Raw genomic sequence first — 18,648 nt, 5'->3', positions numbered from 1 at the left:
ACATTTTTTCTTCTCAATATTTTAAGATTTGCAGAGTGTGTCCCCCCCTCACAATAGCCCTAGTCTCTATAAGTATAATGCCCATTTTCCAGATGAGAAAAAATGTGAGTTGTTGATTTGGGGGAGAAATGGTTTTATTATTCCAATGTGCCTAACAGCTGATATTTCTATATGGCATAGTGAATTAAGAACTTGCTTTAAAATTACCTGAGATCAAGCCCTGCCTTTCTTACCTACTAGCTAACTGTGTGATATCTTGGAATCAAAGATATTGGAGTGATTTGCGATTTCTTTCTTCAGCTCAATTTACAGATGAAGAAATTGAGGCAAATGGTTAAATGACTTACTCAGCTAGTAAGTGTCTGAGGCCAGATTTGAATTCAGGAAAATGAGTCTTGCTGACTCCAAACCAGGCATTCTATCCACTGAGTCATCTATAACTGAGGCTCAGAAAATTTAGGATAACATCCTCATATTGGACTGGTATCCAAGGGGAGATTTAAAACTAGATCTCTCTTAATTCCAAATCCAGTGATCTTTCCACGCTACCGAGTCTTGTTGCTTACTGTTTCTCCTTTGTTTCCAAAGAAGACCATGACATGGGGAGGTGATGTCATGATAGTCAAGTAAATTGGATTGAAGTGAGGTTGGGTTGTGCAAAGTCACCAATCTCACTACATTACCATCTAGCTTATGGCACGGTGCAGATCAGGAGGCCTGCCCTGGGTGCAGTGGGACCTTGGCTTTGTTAAACTATAGTCTTGAACAAGATCCAATCTGACTGAGACAATGTCCAGTCAGTAATAAGGCTAGGTAAGAAATGAGGCAAAGAATGACCTTTTTACCTAGTCAGCATGTGTATATATCCATGTATGTATACCAATATTTTGACTATTAACTCATACACACACACACACACACACACACACACACACACACACACACACACACACACATATATATATATATATATATATATATACACATATATATATACATACATACTTATATTATATATACATCTATATCTATATAAATATATAGATATCTGAGAGGGGAAGACCTTTAGGGCTTCTGGCTAAAACAACAATGATTGCATTTACTCTGAACCAATCAGGGCCAAAGAAAGATCAAGTGGGCTTGGCCTGAGACCTATTGTTGCTTTAAGCAAAGCATCCAAAGGTAAGGTATGGTACTTTATGTGGAGAAAGGGAAGGGAAAGGAAAGAAGAGAAAAAAGGGGGAAAAAAGCAGGAAGTGTATACCCAGTTCCAGTTGGGTCCCCAATGGTGTAGCTCCTAAAAAGTGCAACAGGTTCAAAGTGCAACAGGTTCCAATTTACTTGCATGTGGAGGTATCACTTCCCTTGTATCAAGCTCCTCTTCGAAAACAAAAGAGAAACAAATGGGAGTAGGAGGAGAGGGGGAAAGGAGGGAATAAGCATTTATATAGTGCCTATGACATACCCAGGTACATGCTACGTACATAATATTATCTCATCTGATCCTCATTATCAACCTGGGAGGGCTGCTTGCAGCCCCTTTGCCTCCAAGGTAGGTGGTGTGGGACACCATCATTACTTCATCCACAGCCGGGGAGGAAATGAATGAATGTATATTTTCCAGGACACTTCAGAAAGTTTGAAACCATTCTTTATAGTTTTTACAATTAAGTTTATTTGACGAATAAAGCCATTGTAGTGGAGGCTATCTATTAGCAGATTGGACTGTAAGCTTCATGAGGACAGGGACTACCTTACTCTTCTTTGCATCCCCTAAAATGCCTAACATGAAGTATTACACATGAAAAACACCATAGATATCTGATAAATGAATGACCTGAATCCAAAGGACATATCTTCTCAGATAAGCTAAAAAAGAAAGAAAGAAAGAAGAGAGAGGAGAGGGAAGGAGAGAGAGAGGGAAGGAGAGAGAGAGGGAAGGAGAGAGAAGAGGGAAGGGAGGAGAGAGAGGGGAAGGAGAGAGAGAGGGAAGGAGAGAGAGAGGGAAGGAGAGAGAGAGAGGAAGGAGAGAGAGAGGGAAGGGAAGGAGAGAGAGAGGGAAGGAGAGAGAGAGGGAAGGGAAGGGAAGGGAAGGGAAGGGAAGGGAAGGAAAGGGAAGGGGAAGGGAAGGGAAGGGAAGGAAGGGAAGGGAAGGGAAGGGAAGGGAAGGGGAAGGGAAGGAAGGGAAGGGAAGGGAAGGGAAGGGAGGGAAGGAGGTAGGATAGGAAGGAAGGAAGGAAGGAAGGAAGGAAGGAAGGAAGGAAGGAAGGAAGGAAGGAAGGAAGGAAGATAGGAAGGAAGATAGAAGGAAGATAGGAAGGAAGGAAGGAAGGAAGAAAGGAGAAGGAAGAAGGAAGAGAAGGAAGAAAGAAGAAAGGAAGAAAGGAAAGAAAGGAAGAAAGAAAGAAAGGAAGAAAGAAAAGAAGAAGAAAGAAGAAAGAAGAAAGAAAGAAAGAAGAAAGAAAGAAAAGAAAGAAAGAAGAAGAAAGAAGAAAGAAAGAAAGAAGAAAGAAGAAAGAAAGAAAGAAAGAAAGAAAGAAAGAAGGAAGGAAGGAAGGAAGGAAGGAGAAGGAAGGAAGGAAAGGAAGGAAGAAGAAGGAAGAAAGGAAGGAAGAAAGGAGAAAGGAAGGAAGGAAGAAAGGAAGGAAGGAAAGAAAGGAAGGAAAAGAGAAAGGAAGAAAGGAAGAAAGGAGAAAGAGAAGGAAGAAAGGAAGAAAGGAAGAAAGAAGAAAGGAAGGAAAGGAAGAAAGGAAAGAAAGAAAAGAAGAAAGGAGAAGAAAGAAAGAAAGAAAGAAAGAAAGAAGAAGAAAGAAGAAAGAAAGAAAGAAAGATAAGAAAGAAAAGAAAGAAAGAAAGAAAGAAAGAAAGAAGAAAGAAAGAAAGACAAAGACAAGAAAGAAAGAAAGAAAAAGAAAGAAAGAGAAAGAAAGAAAGAAAAGAAAGAAGAACGAAAGACAAGAAAGAAAGAAAGAAAGAAAGAAAGAAAGAAAGAAGAAAGAAAGAGAAACAGTCTCATCTACTTGTTAACTATCTGGCCAATGCAATCCCTACTTTGAGCCTTTAAATTAATGGCTAGGTAGCACATGGGGCAGATAGCTGCTTTGAGCATCCAGTTTGACTTCAGGAATCCATCCTCAAGATACATTTACTAGCTATGATACCCTGCAAGTCACTTCATCCTGTTTGTCTCAATTTCCTTATCTGCAAAAGGAAATGGAGAAGGAAATGGCCAACTGCTCTAGTATCTTTGCCAAACAAACAAATAAACAAAAAAACCCAAATAGAATCATAAAGAGTCACACATGACTGAAAATAACTGAATACCAAAGGTAGCTCAGAAGGCAAGTAAATTTAGAGATCACCTAGTGCAATCCCCTCATTTTAATAGATAAGGAAAACAGTCTCAGAGAAGGAAAACAGCCCGCTTAGAGATAGCCAGGTAAGTCACTTTCCACCAGGTCACAGTAATACAATGGGAAAAGCAGAGGGCATCTCCCCAATTCTTTAGATTACATTTTCAAATGGGGAAGATTAAAAAAAAAAAAAATATTTGTTTGAACAACAAGAGAGAAGGCGGAGAAAGACACTTGAAAGGACATCTGCTTCCCTAATGACAGGACGCCCACCAGCTGAACTGCCTTAATTGCTCCTCTGGTCCTTTAAGATTCTTAGATCACTCAGCTGGTAAGTTGAGACTTGACTTTTTCCTCCTTCAGAGGAAGGAGGTCAGTGCTTCTTTAAGTAGTTTTTTCCTGGCTCTTTAAAGAAAGAGGTTAGTGCTTCTTGAGTGTGCTATGTCTGCTTTTAAAATATTGACTAATGAGTAACTAATTTAGCCCTTAAAAAGATCTTAAAATATGAAATTCTCAAGATTCAGGAGGATAAAAATCTTGTTGATTATAGGAAAGAAATTTTGCCAAGCTTGGTTTTCTTGCCTTAAAAAAAAAATCTTATTTGCTATTTAAAATTCACTTTTACTTGGGGATGATCATAAAACTGAAAAGGTTTTTATTTTCTTATTATTTAAAAAAATTGAGTACAGCCTTTGTTTTATTCAGGGCTATTTACAGATCTTTGCTGTGGTTGGATGAATAATAGCTAGGATCCATATTATTTTAAAATTTATAAAGCATTTCACAATTGTAATATGATTTAAGTTGGATAGCAACCTTGAGAGACAGATGCTATTATTATTCCTCATTTTACAGATTAGGAAACTGAGGCAGAAAAATAATTTGCCCAGAGTCACACAAGTAGTTGAATAACTGAGACTGCATTGAGGTCTTCCTGATTTCAGGTCTAGAGCAGTGAGAGAAATGAACCAATTATTGAATTAGGATTAAAGGCTTTTCCATTCAGAAATCTTGGGGAACAAGCAGCCAGCCAAGCTGAGAGATTTGGTGAATTGCTATTCGTTGTGTTTGGGCAGACTAATCTGAGGTAGGATTCCCTTTTGAATATGCCTGCTGATAAGTCTTTGAACAAGACTTGGCTGATCCAAGTCCCATAGTCCCAAGATCCTCAGAAGAACGAGTCCAGAGCTCCTTGTTTTCTCATTAGTTGTGAGCCACTCTGGATGCTTGCCACCCTCGCCAACACCCACTCTTTCAAAGGCATATAAACTCATTGGCAAGAATTGTGGTTGGTCCAAAACAGAGATGGTCAAATGACCATTCCTTTTATTAATAAGATGACTAATTAACTAGGTGCTGTGTCTCTGAAACTTGTTAAATATTATAGTACTGAGCCTCTACTTAGCTGCCTCCTGACTTGCAGTCAGGATTGTGATTCATCCATTTATTCTACATAGGAGCACATAGGTTGAGAAGTGGAGAAAGGGCTCAGCTTTGTATCAGAAAGACTCATCATCCTGAGTTCAAATCTAGCCTCAGACATTTAACTAGCTGAGTGACCCTGGGCAAGTCACTTAATCCTGCATGCCTCAGTTTCCTCATCTGAGCTAGAGAAGGAAATGGCAAACTCCTCCACAGTATCTTTGGCAAGAAAACCCTAAATGGAGTCACAAAGAGTCAAATATAACCAAATAACCAAAAACACAAATACCTTTATCGTTCTCAGTCCCAATTAGCTCATCTGTAAAATGGGAATAATATGCAAAATGCAAAACCCTCAATCTGACATTTAAAACCTTCTAGAATCTGGTTCCTACTCTTTCCATTCCAGTCTTACTTCATACCAGCCCTACATAGTGCTGTGACATAGTGCCAGGCTTGGAGTCAAGATTTGAATTCAAATCCAGCTCCTGCTACTTACTGAACTGTGATTCTGAATAAGTCAGTGCCTCCATTCCCTCATCTGAAAAAAGGTTTTAACAGACTGTGGTGAAGATTCAATGAGATAATTTGCAAAGCACTCAGCCCAGTTCCTGGCACAGAGCACTGTATAAATGTTCTCTACAGTTATTTGTTTTTATTGTCCAGTTCACTATTCCCTGTACAGGACAGGTCTTCCCTATAAAGAGAAAATAATGCTTCCTTGACCTCAGCTTAGATCCTTAGCTTTCTTCCAGGCTCCACAAATGGCAGCTAACTCCATTGTTCTCTTTCTTGATTCCTCCAGGTGTTAGTTCTCCTTGCAGACACTATATTTGTGTAAACGTTGTATTTGCTAGTTGGTGTGCAAGTTGCTCCTCATACTTTGTGGCTGTTCAGTCATGTCTGACTCTTGGAACCCTGTGCCACCTAGCTGTCCAAAAAGTAAATGCCTGACAAGATCTGATGTTTCCACTCAGCTCTATGTGTATTTTTGATGATGGTGGTGGTGTTTTGGGTTTTTTTTTAATTAAGTTCAACTCTTCATAACCCCATTTAGTGTTTTCTTGGCAAAAAGACTAAAATGGTTTGTAATATTTTTCCTCCAACTCATCTGAAAAGATAAGGAAACTGAGGTAAACAGAGTTACGTGACTTGTCCAAAGTCACACAGCTAGTAGTTGAATTCACCAAGAGGAATCTTCCTGACTCCAGGCCTAGCACTCTCTCCACTGTGTCACCCACCTCAAAAGAGTTTTCTGAAGAAAGTGCTTGTGTAAACCTCAAAAAAACCTAAATAAATGTGGCTTCTTGTTATTATTCTAAAACAGAGTGACCATCTTTACAGAATTGAGCTCATCACTAGCAGCAAAACTGAATTTCCCATTATGGGTCTCAGTTTTCTTATCTCCAAAATTAGGAAATTGGATCAGATGGACTCTGATCTCTTCCACGTCTAAATTTTTTAAGTGTTCTTTAGAAATGAAAAAAAAAATCCTCAGGAGATTTGCCATCAGAAATTGGAATTGCCATTCCCCAAACCACAGTGAAGCTTCCATTTCATTCAGGGGGAGGGAGAGGGAGGAATAGTAGACTGCCAATCACCGTGGGCTAAGGCTTGCAGCCTGGGTCTTCAATAATTCTCTAAACCAGGGACACCATGAATTGTCATGGACCCCTCTGGCTCTGGTGGAGCCTTATAATCCCTTCTCTGAACATTGTTCTGACATGCATGAAATAAAATCTAGAGAACTACAAAGGAAACCAACTATATTGAAATACAGTGGCCATGGTATTTTTTTTTAATTAAGGTCACAGGACATTAGGAAGGCCTGCTTGAAAGGTAGCTCAGGAGGAAAGTGGGGCAAAGTAACACAGGTGTGACTTACTATCAGGATTCCCCAACTCTCACCTGGGGCACTTCCTCTGCCTACCCACACATCCCTACCAGAGCAGGCGTTTCCAACGCCTTACTTACTCCAGTCTTGCAAGTCCTAGACAAGCTACATTAGCATTGATTCACATCAACAGAAACTTCAGAAAAGTCTGGACATTTGGGCAGAGCACTTGCCTCAGTGAATCGTGGGTTGTGATAATCAAGTCTGATGGGCAGCTAAGTGGGACAGTGGGAATCAGGATCTGGAATCTGGTTCAGCAGCTATAACCTCATTTATGAGCTATGTGATCCTGGGCAAGGCATTCTGTCTGCCTCAATTTTCCCAACTGTAAAATGGGAATAATAAAAACACCACAGGGTTGTTGGAGAGATAAAATGAAATAAGATTTGTAAAATGTTTCTTTTCACAAATTTAAAGCACTATCTGAATGGAAGCTATCATTAACATAAATGAGAAAAAAAGTATGCTCAAAGATTCATCAAAAGCATGGCATAGTGGATGGAGTTGTAGGCTTATAGTCAGAAAGAAGACATTCAACTACATCAATCACACAATCACTCTGCACCTCAGTTTTTTCATCTGGAAAGTGGGGATGATGATAGTGCTCACGTTGGCTCACGTTAACAATATTGCCAAAGCCATCTGAAAACCTACAAAAGTGTCAGTTGCTGTTAGAGAAGCTTCATGGGCTCATTGAGAACTGGGTTCAAATGCTACTTCTGGCATGTGACCCTGGGTAAGGGATTTCACTTCAAGGCTTTCTGGGCAACTCTCTAGAAAGGAAAGTTACAAAGAAGCTACCGAGCTGAATTAATAAGACTGAGTTTTCTCATTTGGGGGCATCCTGTGCCAGGGAGATCACAAGTCCAATGTCTATCCCCATCAATACTATCCGAATGCCTGCCTCCCAGTGTCAATACACAACAATCCTTAAGCTCCACCTTTTTTCCACAAAGAGACCCAGTAGTCAAGTATTCATGGTTTAATTTACAACTCCGCTCCTAAGTTTCTGCATGCCCTTGAGGAAAAGCCATTTAATCAATAAACAAGTATTTATTGAGTGCTCGCATCCAGCCAGGTGTCCATTCTCTTTCTTATTAACTCCCAAGCTATAAATCAACACTCTCCATCCCCCTCTCTCCCCACCCTAAAATCTATTCATACTCTCTTTCCTCTTCCCTTTTCACTGCTTCTTTATATTTCCTCCTATCAAGCCCTCAAATAAGACCAAATTTGGGCATCCTGGAAACTTTGGGAAGCCTACATTCCTCAGAAATCTCCTTACCTCCTTAATCCCCCAATCACCTAATAGCCCTTTCTACTCAAGGACTTAGTACTAAAGTCCACAATTTGCCACCCTCTCCTTAGGTCCCAGCAGCTCCATTTCTGCCCTTTATCCAGTTTTTGAAACAACATATTCAATTCAACTTAAAAAAAAAAAAAACATTCATTATGCTTAACAAATAAATTATATATAGCTCACAAAGACTTAGTATCCTTAAAGAGAGAAGCCTGGTCCTTGGACTCACCTTTACTCCCTTTGATTTTGGACCAATATCAAGGTATTTCAGAAATCAATTCAACATTTTAAAGTACCTACAATTATCTCCCAAAGACATCTAAAAAGGGGGGGGGGGAAGGATCGATTTGTACAAAAATATTTATAGTAGCTCTTTGTGGTGGTTAAGAATTGGAAATCAGGGGGCAGCTAGGTGGCGCAGTGGATAGAGCACCAGCCTTGAATTCAGGAGGACCTGAGTTCAAATGTGATCTCAGACACTTAACACTTCCTAGCTGTGTGACCCTGGGCAAGTCACTTAACCCCAGCCTCAGAGGGGGAAAAAAAGAATTGGAAATCAAAAGGATGTCTATTAATTGGGGAATGGCTAAACAAGTTGTGGTACATGATTGAAATGTAATGTTATTGTGCTATAAGAAATGACAAAACAGGATGATTTCAGAAAAACCTGGAAAGACTTGCATGAATTGAGGCATGGTGAAATAGGCATAACCAGGGGAACTTTGTACTCAGTAATAGCAATATTGTTCAGTGAAGAACTGGGAATAACTTTCCATTTCCAGCAATACATCAATCCTAGACTATTCCAAAGGACTATGATGAAACATACAACCAGCCTCCAGAGAAAGAACGTTGTTATTTGAATATAGACTAAAGCATGCTGTTTTTTTTTCATTTTCTCTCATTTTTTTTCTTTTATTCAAGTCTTCTTGTCTAAAATTATTAATATGGAAAAGGTTTTATATAACTGCACATGTATAATCCATATCTGATTGCTTACTGCCTTAAGGAAGGGGAAGGATTGGGAGGGTGGGAGAGAAAAAATTCAACACTCAAAACTGTAAAAATGTTTTTAAAAAAAATTTTGAGTACTTACCATGTCTAAAGCAATATAGTGCTAGGGACAAAATCCTTGCCTTCAAGGAACTGGCAATCTACTCTGAAAATGCAATGTGGCCTTTAAATAGTACAATACAAAATGGAATTGTGTTGGGGGGCAAAGGAGACATTTAGACAAAGGGCTCTAAGAAAATTTGAGGTAGGAGAGAATATTTTCACCTGAAGAAATCAGAGGTTTGGTAGAAGAGGAAGCATTTATAAAATAGGCCTTTAAAGGGAAAATAAAACAATTACAGAAGGTACCGAAGGATGAGGAAGTAAATCCAGGAATGAGGAATGGTTTATATTAATGCCCAAAGGTGAAAGTTGGCAGGACACACCAGGGAACCATCCAGTTTAACTGGAACACAGTATAACTAAAAGGAGTCATGTTAAAATATGATAGAAAGAGAGAAAAAGCTAGACTCAGATTTTGGAAAGCTCCAATCCCTTTTTTTTTCGGATTTATCAGGAGAGTTAAATAATCTAGACAAGCAGGAGGCAGCAGAAGCAGCATTAGCCCATGAGGATGGCCATGGTTCCATCTTGAGCCCAGCTCCACAGATGTGATTTCTCTTGTCTCTATTTTACCATTAGCTGTGTGACCTTGGACTTTATCACTGCTGAATAAATCTTTGCCAGAGATGGGATCAACAAGATTCTTGTTCATGCACAGTTTGGACCAGATGGCCTTTCGGGTCCCTTCCCACCTTATTTGGGAATGAGCTATGGCTCTTGCTCCACTCTTACTTAATGTCCCATGACAATCTTTACCCTGAAACCTCTGATCTGAATCATGAGGATCTCCCAGGATGTTCCAACATGGAAACTTGGTTACAACAGCTAATATGAATGTAGCATTTTAAGGTCGGCAAAATGTTTTACATTTATCATTCCATTTGTTCCTCAGAACAATTCTTGGAGTTGAATGTATCATTATCTTCACTTTACTGATAGAAGTGAAGCTGTGAGAAGTATAAAACTAGTAAGTGTTGGAGCCAGGATTCAAATTCAGGTCTTCCTGTCTCCAAGCCCAATACTCCATACAAGTTCACATGTTCAAACTGACCCATGGATACAAACAATAGAGAAATCTTTGTGTTCCTTTTGGATCCATCAAGACTAGAGACTACATAATGCTTTTATATTTCTTATAGCTCCTAGCCTGGAGCTTTGTATTGTGATATTTTTAAAAATCACAACTTCATAGAATTGAAAGCTAGGAGGAACTTTATTTTTTTTAATATGTATTTCTATAAATCAGTCAATTGATTGACTTTCACTTGATTGGGGTTCTCACTTGAACCCCACGTTGAAAGTATGAGGGGAAAAACCCATTACAAGCATATAATCAAAACAAATTCCCCCATTTGTTGTTGTTCAGTCGCTTTTTCAGTCATGTCCAACTCTCTGTGAATCTATTTGGGGTTTGCTTAGCAAAGATATCGGAGTGGTTTGTCATTTCCTTCTTCAACTCATTTTAAAGATGAGGGAACTAAGGCAAACAAGGTCAAGTGACAAATAGCTAGTAAGTGTCTGAGGCAGATTTGAACTCTGAAAAATGAGTCTTCTCGACTTCAAGACTGGCACTCTGTGCAATGTGCCACCTCGCTGCCAATTTTCACATCCACTTTATTAAAAAAAAAAAAAAAAAAAGACTCATTCTGCATTCTGGGATCTTCCTTTCTCTCTCATGAGATAGGTAACACATTTCCTCATTATTACCCTAGAATCATCTTGGACATTATGTTAATGAGAGTTCTGCACTAGAATAATCCACAATATTTACATAGGAGGGACTTTAGAGATCATTTCTTCTAAGTCCTTAAATTTAGAGATAAGAAAACTGAAACCCAGAGTGAAGGGAAACATTCCAATAATATAAGGAATAATTTGCACTGGAATAATTTAAATTTAAAATTAATAACTACAGATTCAGTGTTCTTTCCATTATCATGTCTGTTACTTCACCATATGGCGATTCTTCTAACAATAGTGATGGCAACCTCTCCACACTTTCTCATCCAACTTGTTAATTGCCTGTTTCATGCCAGGCGCTGGGCTGGGTGCTAGGGCTACAATTACAAAACATGATACAATCCCTGCTTGTGATGAGCTCACATTCTAACACAATAAGTTTAGATGTAAGCATATACAGCATAAAAATAAAGTTAAGATATACAAATATATACAAAATGGTTAGATATAATTTCAGAAGGAGGACTCAAGCATTTGGAGGGAGGAAAGAGGGTGTTGCAGATCCCGTAGGGCTCTAATTAAAAGATGATGCTTGAGCTGCATCTTAAAAGTAAAATGACTCCATGAGAAAGAATTGAGGACCGAGTACTTCAGGTTATAAGAAATGATCTGTCCAATGACACAGAGATGCAGATAGAGAAATGAGAAAGAGTACCATATGTAAGGAACAGAGAAAAGCCCAATTGAGCTGGCTCAAACTTCAGGAAGGGTAATAATATTCATTAAGACTAGGAAGATAGCCCAGTTGTGGAGGGCTTCAAAAGCTAAGCAGAATTCTTTTTATTTTAGTCCAGAAGCAATAATCCTATTTATCTTTTCCCAAGAAAACTTTAGAGATTAGTCTAATCTCTCTCCCACCATCACCACCATTTTGAAGATGAATAAATAAAACCTGTAGTTTAGAATAGCAACAACATATATGCAAGAAATATCACAAAGCATATGAATACCTGTAAAGGAATAGGAGCCCAGTGCATAATAGAAGTAGGGATAATAGGGGGACAGCTCCAGTCTTGCAAAAGTGTATTTAAAATATCTAAATATCTTCAACCTCAACTCTTAACTTTTTAGCAGGTCCCTGACCTTTTTTAGGTCAAGAAACATGGGGGGGGGGCAGCTAGGTGGCGCAGTGGATAGAGCACCAGTCTTGAATTCAGGAGGACGCGAGTTCAAATCTGATCTCAGACACTTAACACTTCCTAGCTGTGTGACCCTGGGCAAGTCACTTAACCCCAGCCTCAGGGGAAAAAAAAAAGAAAGAAAGAAAAAAAAAAAAAGAAACATGAATCACACAGGCTAAAAAGGCTTGACTGGGTTTCTTTCTGTACCAGTAAACACCATATTCACACCAGTAAGTAGCAATGAGATCATATGTTTAATGAACCAATATTTGTATTCACCAACTAGCTCTCTCACTAGGATGTTGAGAGAACTGCTAAAATGTCTATCCAGAACTTCAATTTATCCATCAGAAATAAGCCATATAAAGATAATCTATTATTACTAGCATTTATTATTGCTATTTAATTTTCATTATGTCTGTTCACCTCACCTTAATATTTTTACAAATATAGGCATTAACCAAGTATGTCATGAACATTGGCTGAAATTAAAAACTCTTGCTTATAACATAGGTATATAAAAGATATTATAAAGTATGTAAAAGATATTATAAAGAGATATCAAAACGCAAAAATGTTTTTCAAAGACAAGTTATATTAACATCTTTTATTTTTACATTGTCTAAAATTCCCTTTGTATCTCTCCTTTTTACCCCTGGAATATCATCGAATTTTTGGAAGGATCAAAAAAAGAGAAAAAAATCAACCAAACTGATCCATATGGGAAAACAAAATCTGACAACATATTTGGTCCATGGACTTCACACCTTTGTAATGGAGGGGAGGGGAAGGGCTGGTGTCTGCTTCTCTCAGACAGAGAGCTCAGTGGCTCCACATTGAAATCACACAGAGTGTTGGAGGTGAAGTCAGGAAGATAGGAATTGAATTCGGCTCAGACACTCACTGATTGTTTAGCCCTGGGCAAGCCCCTGAGCCTGTTTCAGTTTCCTCATCTGTAAAATGACCATAATAATACCACCAACTTTCTAGAGCTGTTGAGGATCAGATGCGATAATATATGTAAAGAGCTTTGTAAACCTAAAAAATAAAAATGAAAACGAAAAAACAACCCTGTGCAAATGTAAACTGTTATTGCTTTTTGCTGTAGACTTAATCTAGAGATAAATCAGTCAATGGGAAATTAATCTCACCAAATTCACTCAGGCAAATTTCATGTAGCCTATGTTTTGAGCTCACTTAATTAGAGATGACTAAGGTTGATGTCCCTCTACAAGCCAGGGTATGGATGACAGAATAATATGACACCATCTGCTCTTAAAATTCTGCAAGCATGGAAAGAACCTAGATGTCCTTTCAAGGATTCTGATTTCCCCTCATAAGAGGCCACCTTTCTTAAAGATCATAGAGCTTCCTCCTTGCAAAGAATAGTTACAGAATTAAAAGTAGAGCTCACTTCATATTGGAGGCAAACAGTGGCATTTTAATGGGTGAATCAAGTATGTTTCAATCGACTTTTGTATCCTCTTCTTCATTCTTCCAAAATCCCCCTAAAATTCTGAAATTTGGGGGCTCATGAAGAACATACTGAATGAAATGAACCTAAGTGAAAAATAAAAGCAATTGAATCTCATGGAATCCTATGGTTAAAGTATTGTGGAGCTGCAAGGGAGTTTTGAAGCCAATGATCCAGCTCCTTTATTTTCTTTACAAAAGAAGCAACCTCCAGGGATTTCAGCACACTCCTGTCTCCTTTTGTAGATTTATTTGCACATTATCTGTCTTGACAAACTCTCAGTTCTAGCCAATCTAGTCTGCTTGCTGTTCTCCACAAAGGCTGTTTCTTATAAAATTATCGTCTACATAGTTGGAAGGCATAGTACTTATATTATCACATGGACCCTCCCAGTAGCCTTGCTTTGTGGGAGCTGTTATTTCTCCATTTTATAGATGATGAAACTGAGGTACACAAAGTACCTCATGTAGAGTTGTCCAAGCCCCTATTTCATCCAGAGCCATCTTCAGTCATCCTGATCCATGTCTTGCCACTGGATGGCTCTAGAGGGGAAAGTGAGGCAGGTGATCTTGCACAGCCCTCTGTCACTTAAATCCAACTCACTTGCAGGTCATGGCCTTACTTTCCTGATGTCATGGATTTTCCTGTCTTAAATCCCACCATTCTATCTATAGTATCACCTAGTTGCCTATTTGTCCCCATGCCTGGAATTTATTCCCTTTTTACCTTTGTCTTAGAAAATCCTTTAAAAGGAGCAAGTTCATTGGTTGTAAGTAGTTCCCACAAGCCCATTCTCTGGGAGGATAAAAGGAGAAGGCAGTCTGGAAGGAGTCAGTGTGGTGAAGATTAAGGAGAAGACTTCCCACATTCTTGGAGGCAGAGTCTGATTCCCACACTCTAGGAGATTCAGAGTCAAGATTTTATTCTCACATATACCTTAACTCTGGCTGGAAGCTCCAGAAGCCTCCCAAGTAACCTGCTTACAGAGAAAAGGATTCACAGAAAAGAAACCTCCTCCCAGAGAAGGATTACAATTGAGATACAACAGAACTTTACATTTTGGTGCCCAACGTGGGGCAAGGACTTTTGCTTATCCTGACTCTGTCCAATTCTGAGCCCTTCAGAGGGAGCTAGCTCGGACTTGACATTTTTGGCGCCCGAACAGGGCGCCTCCACTCTCCTCATGTGCCGTGGACGGCATTGTCCCAGATATAACAGTTGGCAAAAAGCGGGGATCTGACGAGCTTTTCTCTACTTGTGTTACTAACAGCAACTCTGCTTCTACAGCTAATGGAAATGACAGCAAGAAATTCAAAGGTGATAACAGAAACACAGGAGTCCCTTCCCGAGTAATCCATGTGAGAAAACTCCCAGATGACGTCACAGAAGCTGAGGTTATTTCCCTGGGATTACCATTTGGCAAGGTCACCAATCTTCTCATGCTGAAAGGCAAAAACCAGGCTTTCCTTGAAATGAACACAGAAGAGGCATCAAACACTATGGTAAGTTACTATACCACAGTGACTCCTGTTCTTCCATGCCAGCCTATCTACATTCAATTCTCAAACCACAAGGAGCTCAAAAAAGACAACTCTCCAAATCAAGCACGTGCCCAGGCAGCACTTCAAGTTGCAAACTCTGTTCAGTCAGGAAACTTGGCCCTCTCTGCCTCTGCTGCAGCAGCCGATGCAGGAATGGCAGTGGCTGGCCAGAGTCCAGTTTTGATGATCATCGTAGAAAATCTCTTCTACCCAGTCACTTTGGATGTACTTCACCAGATTTTCTCTAAGTTTGGCACAGTGCTGAAAATAATAATCTTCACCAAGAACAACTGGCTCCAGGCTCTGTTACAATATTCTGACCCTGTGAGTGCCCAGCGTGCTGGGCAGAATATCTACAATGCCTGCTGTACACTGCGCATTGACTTCTCTAAACTCACCAGCCTCCATGTGAAATACAACAATGATAAAAGCAGAGACTATACACGCCCAGATCTTCCCTCTGGTGATAGCCAGCCTTCTCTTCACCAGACTGTGGCAGCAGCCTTTGGACTCTCAGTCCCCAATGTCCAGGGAGCCCTTGCTCCTCTGGCCATTCCAGCAGCAGCAGCTGGGCGAATTGCCATTCCTGGCCTCATAGGGGCAGGAAACTCTGTCTTGCTGGTTAGCAACTTGAACCCAGAGAGAGTTACACCCCAATGTCTCTTTATTCTTTTCGGCATTTATGGCAATGTACAGAGAGTGAAGATCTTATTCAACAAGAAAGAGAATGCCTTGGTTCAGATGGTAGATGGAAACCAAGCCCAACTTGCCATGAGCCATTTAAATGGGCAGAAACTTCATGGGAAGCCAATCAGAATCACTGTTTCCAAGTGCCAGACAGTTCAGCTTCCCGTGAAGGAGAAGAAGACCAAGGATTGACTAAAGACTATGCAAACTCACCTCTTCATCGTTTCAAGAAACCAGGCTCCAAAAACTTTCAAAATATCTTTCCTCCATCTGTTACACTGTTCCTTTCTAATATACCACCTTCAATATCTGAAGATGACCTTAAGATGCTGTTCTCAAGTAATGGGGGAATGGTCAAAGGATTCAAGTTCTTTTTTTTTTCTTTTTTTTTTTTTTAATTTTTTATTTTATTTTATAATTATAACATTTTTTGACAGTACATATGCATGGGTAATTTTTTACAACATTATCCCTTGCACTTACTTCTATTCAGATTTTTTCCCTTCCTCTCCCAACCCCCTCCCCCTGATGGCAAGCAGTCTTATATATGTTAAATATATTACAGTATATTCTAGATACAATATATGTGTGTAGAACCGAATTTCTTGTTGCACAGGAAGAATTGGATTCAGAAGGTAAAAATAACAGTTTACATTCATTTCCCAGTGTTCCTTCTCTGGGTGTAGATGATTCTGTCCATCAATGATCAATTGGAATTGGATTAGCTCTTCTCTATGTTGAAGATTTCCACTTCCATCAGAATACATCCTCGTACAGTATCATTGTTGAAGTGTATAATGATCTTCTGGTTCTGCTCGTTTCATTCAGCATCAGTTGATGTAAGTCTCTCCAAGCCTCTCTGTATTCCTCCTGTTGGTCATTTCTTATAGAACAATAATATTCCATAACATTCATATACCATAGTTTACCCAACCATTCTCCAATTGATGGACATCCATTCATCTTCCAGCTTCTAGGCACTATGAAAAGGGCTGCCACAAACATTTTGGCACATACAGGTCCCTTTCCCTTCTTTAGTATTTCCTTGGGGTATAAGCCCAGTAGTAGTATGGCTGGGTCAAAGGGTATGCACATTTTGATAACTTTTTGGGCATAATTCCAGATTGCTCTCCAGAATGGTTGGATTCTTTCACAACTCCAGGATTCAAGTTCTTTCAAAAGGACAGGAAGATGGCTCTGATCCAAATGGGTTCAGTGGAAGAGGCCATTCAATCCCTAACTGACCTCCATAATCATGATTTTGGAGAAAACTTTGTGTGTCCTTCTCAAAGTCTACCATTTAAAATTTGGGAAGGCACAAGACAGAATAAACCTGACTGATGAGAATCCCAGGGTTTCAGCCTGGTCTGTAAAGGCTGAACACCTGGGATCACTTCCATCATTCCAGATTTTTAAAAGCCGCTTTAAAAGCAGCTGAAGTGACCTTAAAAGACCAGAGACTTTATTTTTTTAAGTGAATCAGTTTACCTATTTTTTAAAAAATTAAATCTAATACTATAGCATACTTAATATGTATGGGAATCCCTGTCATCTAGGGGAGGGGGTGGAGGGAAGGAGGGGAAAATTAGGAACAGAAGGGAGTACAAGGGATAATGTTGTAAAAAAAAATTACCTATGCATATGTCAAAAAAGTTTATAATTATAAAATTAATTAAAAATTAATAAATTTAAAAATAAATAAATAAATAAAATGATAAAACTGTTCGAAAAATTAAATCTAATTCACGTTGTTAACCTTGCATTACCTATGCATATGTCAAAAAATGTTATAATTATAAAGTTAATAAAAAATAAATAATACATTTTTTTAAATAAATAAAATAAAATGATAAAACTGTTCAAAAAAAATTAAATCTAATTCATGTTGTTAACCTTGCGGTGGTGGTATAACAATCTTGGTGACTGTACATTATGAAAAATCACAAGTTAAGTTTACACTTTTTTGGAAACTGCTCTGGGAATTTTCTCCCCATCCCCTAAAAAGAACCTAACATGCCAACACAGAAGAAATTATGCCATTGAGAAGCCCTGACAGGGAATCACTTGAAGGTGGGGAAGAAAAAGCCTTATCTTTGGGGATTTTCCTCTCCTCTCTTCACCACTGCTCTTCTCCAAATGCTTGTGTAGAGTGGAGGCTTCTGGGCTTGCTGTCAGCACCCTAATCTAGCCAGTTCCCCAGAACGGTCCACACAGAGCATGCATTTGAAACCAGGATAACCTAGACAGGTCAAGGAAAGGTGGTTTCAAGGTTCAACAAGGAACCCAAGAGAGAAGCTGTATCCTGCCTAAGGGAACTTCATGAATAACCCAAATCAGAGAGAAAGGACTTCTAACAACCAGAATCTGTGGATGTGCATTAGCATTGAAAACTTTCCTCTTGCAAAGAGGGTCCCCAAACTCCTCCTTGACCTATGTTGAATCCACTTTTCCCAGGATTCCAGATGGACTGGAGAGGGAATATGTCAGAACTTTGGGGAAATGTTTTGTTCCAAATATTCCCATTCTACTACCTTGGCAATGTTGTTATTCGATTATGTCCAGCTTTTTGTGATCCCACTTGGGTTTTGTTGACAAATATATTGGAGTACTTGTCATTTCTTTCTCCAAAGGATAACCAAATAGGGTTAAATGACTTGCCCAAAGTTACTTTTTTAATTCTCTCTCTCTCTCTCTCTCTCTTTTTTTTTCCTGAGGCTGGGGTTAAGTGACTTGCCCAGGGTCACACAGCTAGGAAGTGTTAAGTGTCTGAAACCAGATTTGAACTCGGGTCCTCCTGAATTCAAGGCTGGTGCTCTATCCACTGCACCATCTAGCTGCCCCCCTTGCCCAAAGTTACACAGCTAGTGAGGGTCTGAGGCCAAATTTGAACTCAGGAAGTCCCAGTTCTCTATTCACTGAATCATCTCCTACTTTAGTTAAAATCTCTTACTAAGAGCTAACTAAATCTGGCCATCTACTTCACATCAACTGATAATTAAT

At 39.3% G+C, this 18,648-nt stretch overlaps 2 protein-coding genes across 2 annotated transcripts in view; one reads left to right on the top strand and one right to left on the bottom strand.

Annotated features, from left to right (window-relative positions):
- LOC141545819 (sodium-dependent phosphate transport protein 2B-like) overlaps positions 1–18,648 on the bottom strand; it is a 216,384-nt gene that overhangs the window by 92,812 nt on the left and 104,924 nt on the right. The window lies entirely within an intron of this gene.
- Positions 14,603–16,967, top strand: LOC141546295 (polypyrimidine tract-binding protein 1-like). The gene is given in 5 exon segments (XM_074273997.1): positions 14,603–15,811; positions 15,814–16,015; position 16,733; positions 16,819–16,921; positions 16,924–16,967. Coding segments are annotated over 5 exon segments (1,287 nt in total). The 5' UTR covers positions 14,603–14,859; the 3' UTR covers positions 16,953–16,967.

Source organism: Sminthopsis crassicaudata, chromosome 6, assembly GCF_048593235.1.
Source record: "Sminthopsis crassicaudata isolate SCR6 chromosome 6, ASM4859323v1, whole genome shotgun sequence".
Classification (NCBI taxonomy): domain Eukaryota; kingdom Metazoa; phylum Chordata; class Mammalia; order Dasyuromorphia; family Dasyuridae; genus Sminthopsis; species Sminthopsis crassicaudata.
This window is presented reverse-complemented; position numbering and strand designations above follow the sequence as displayed.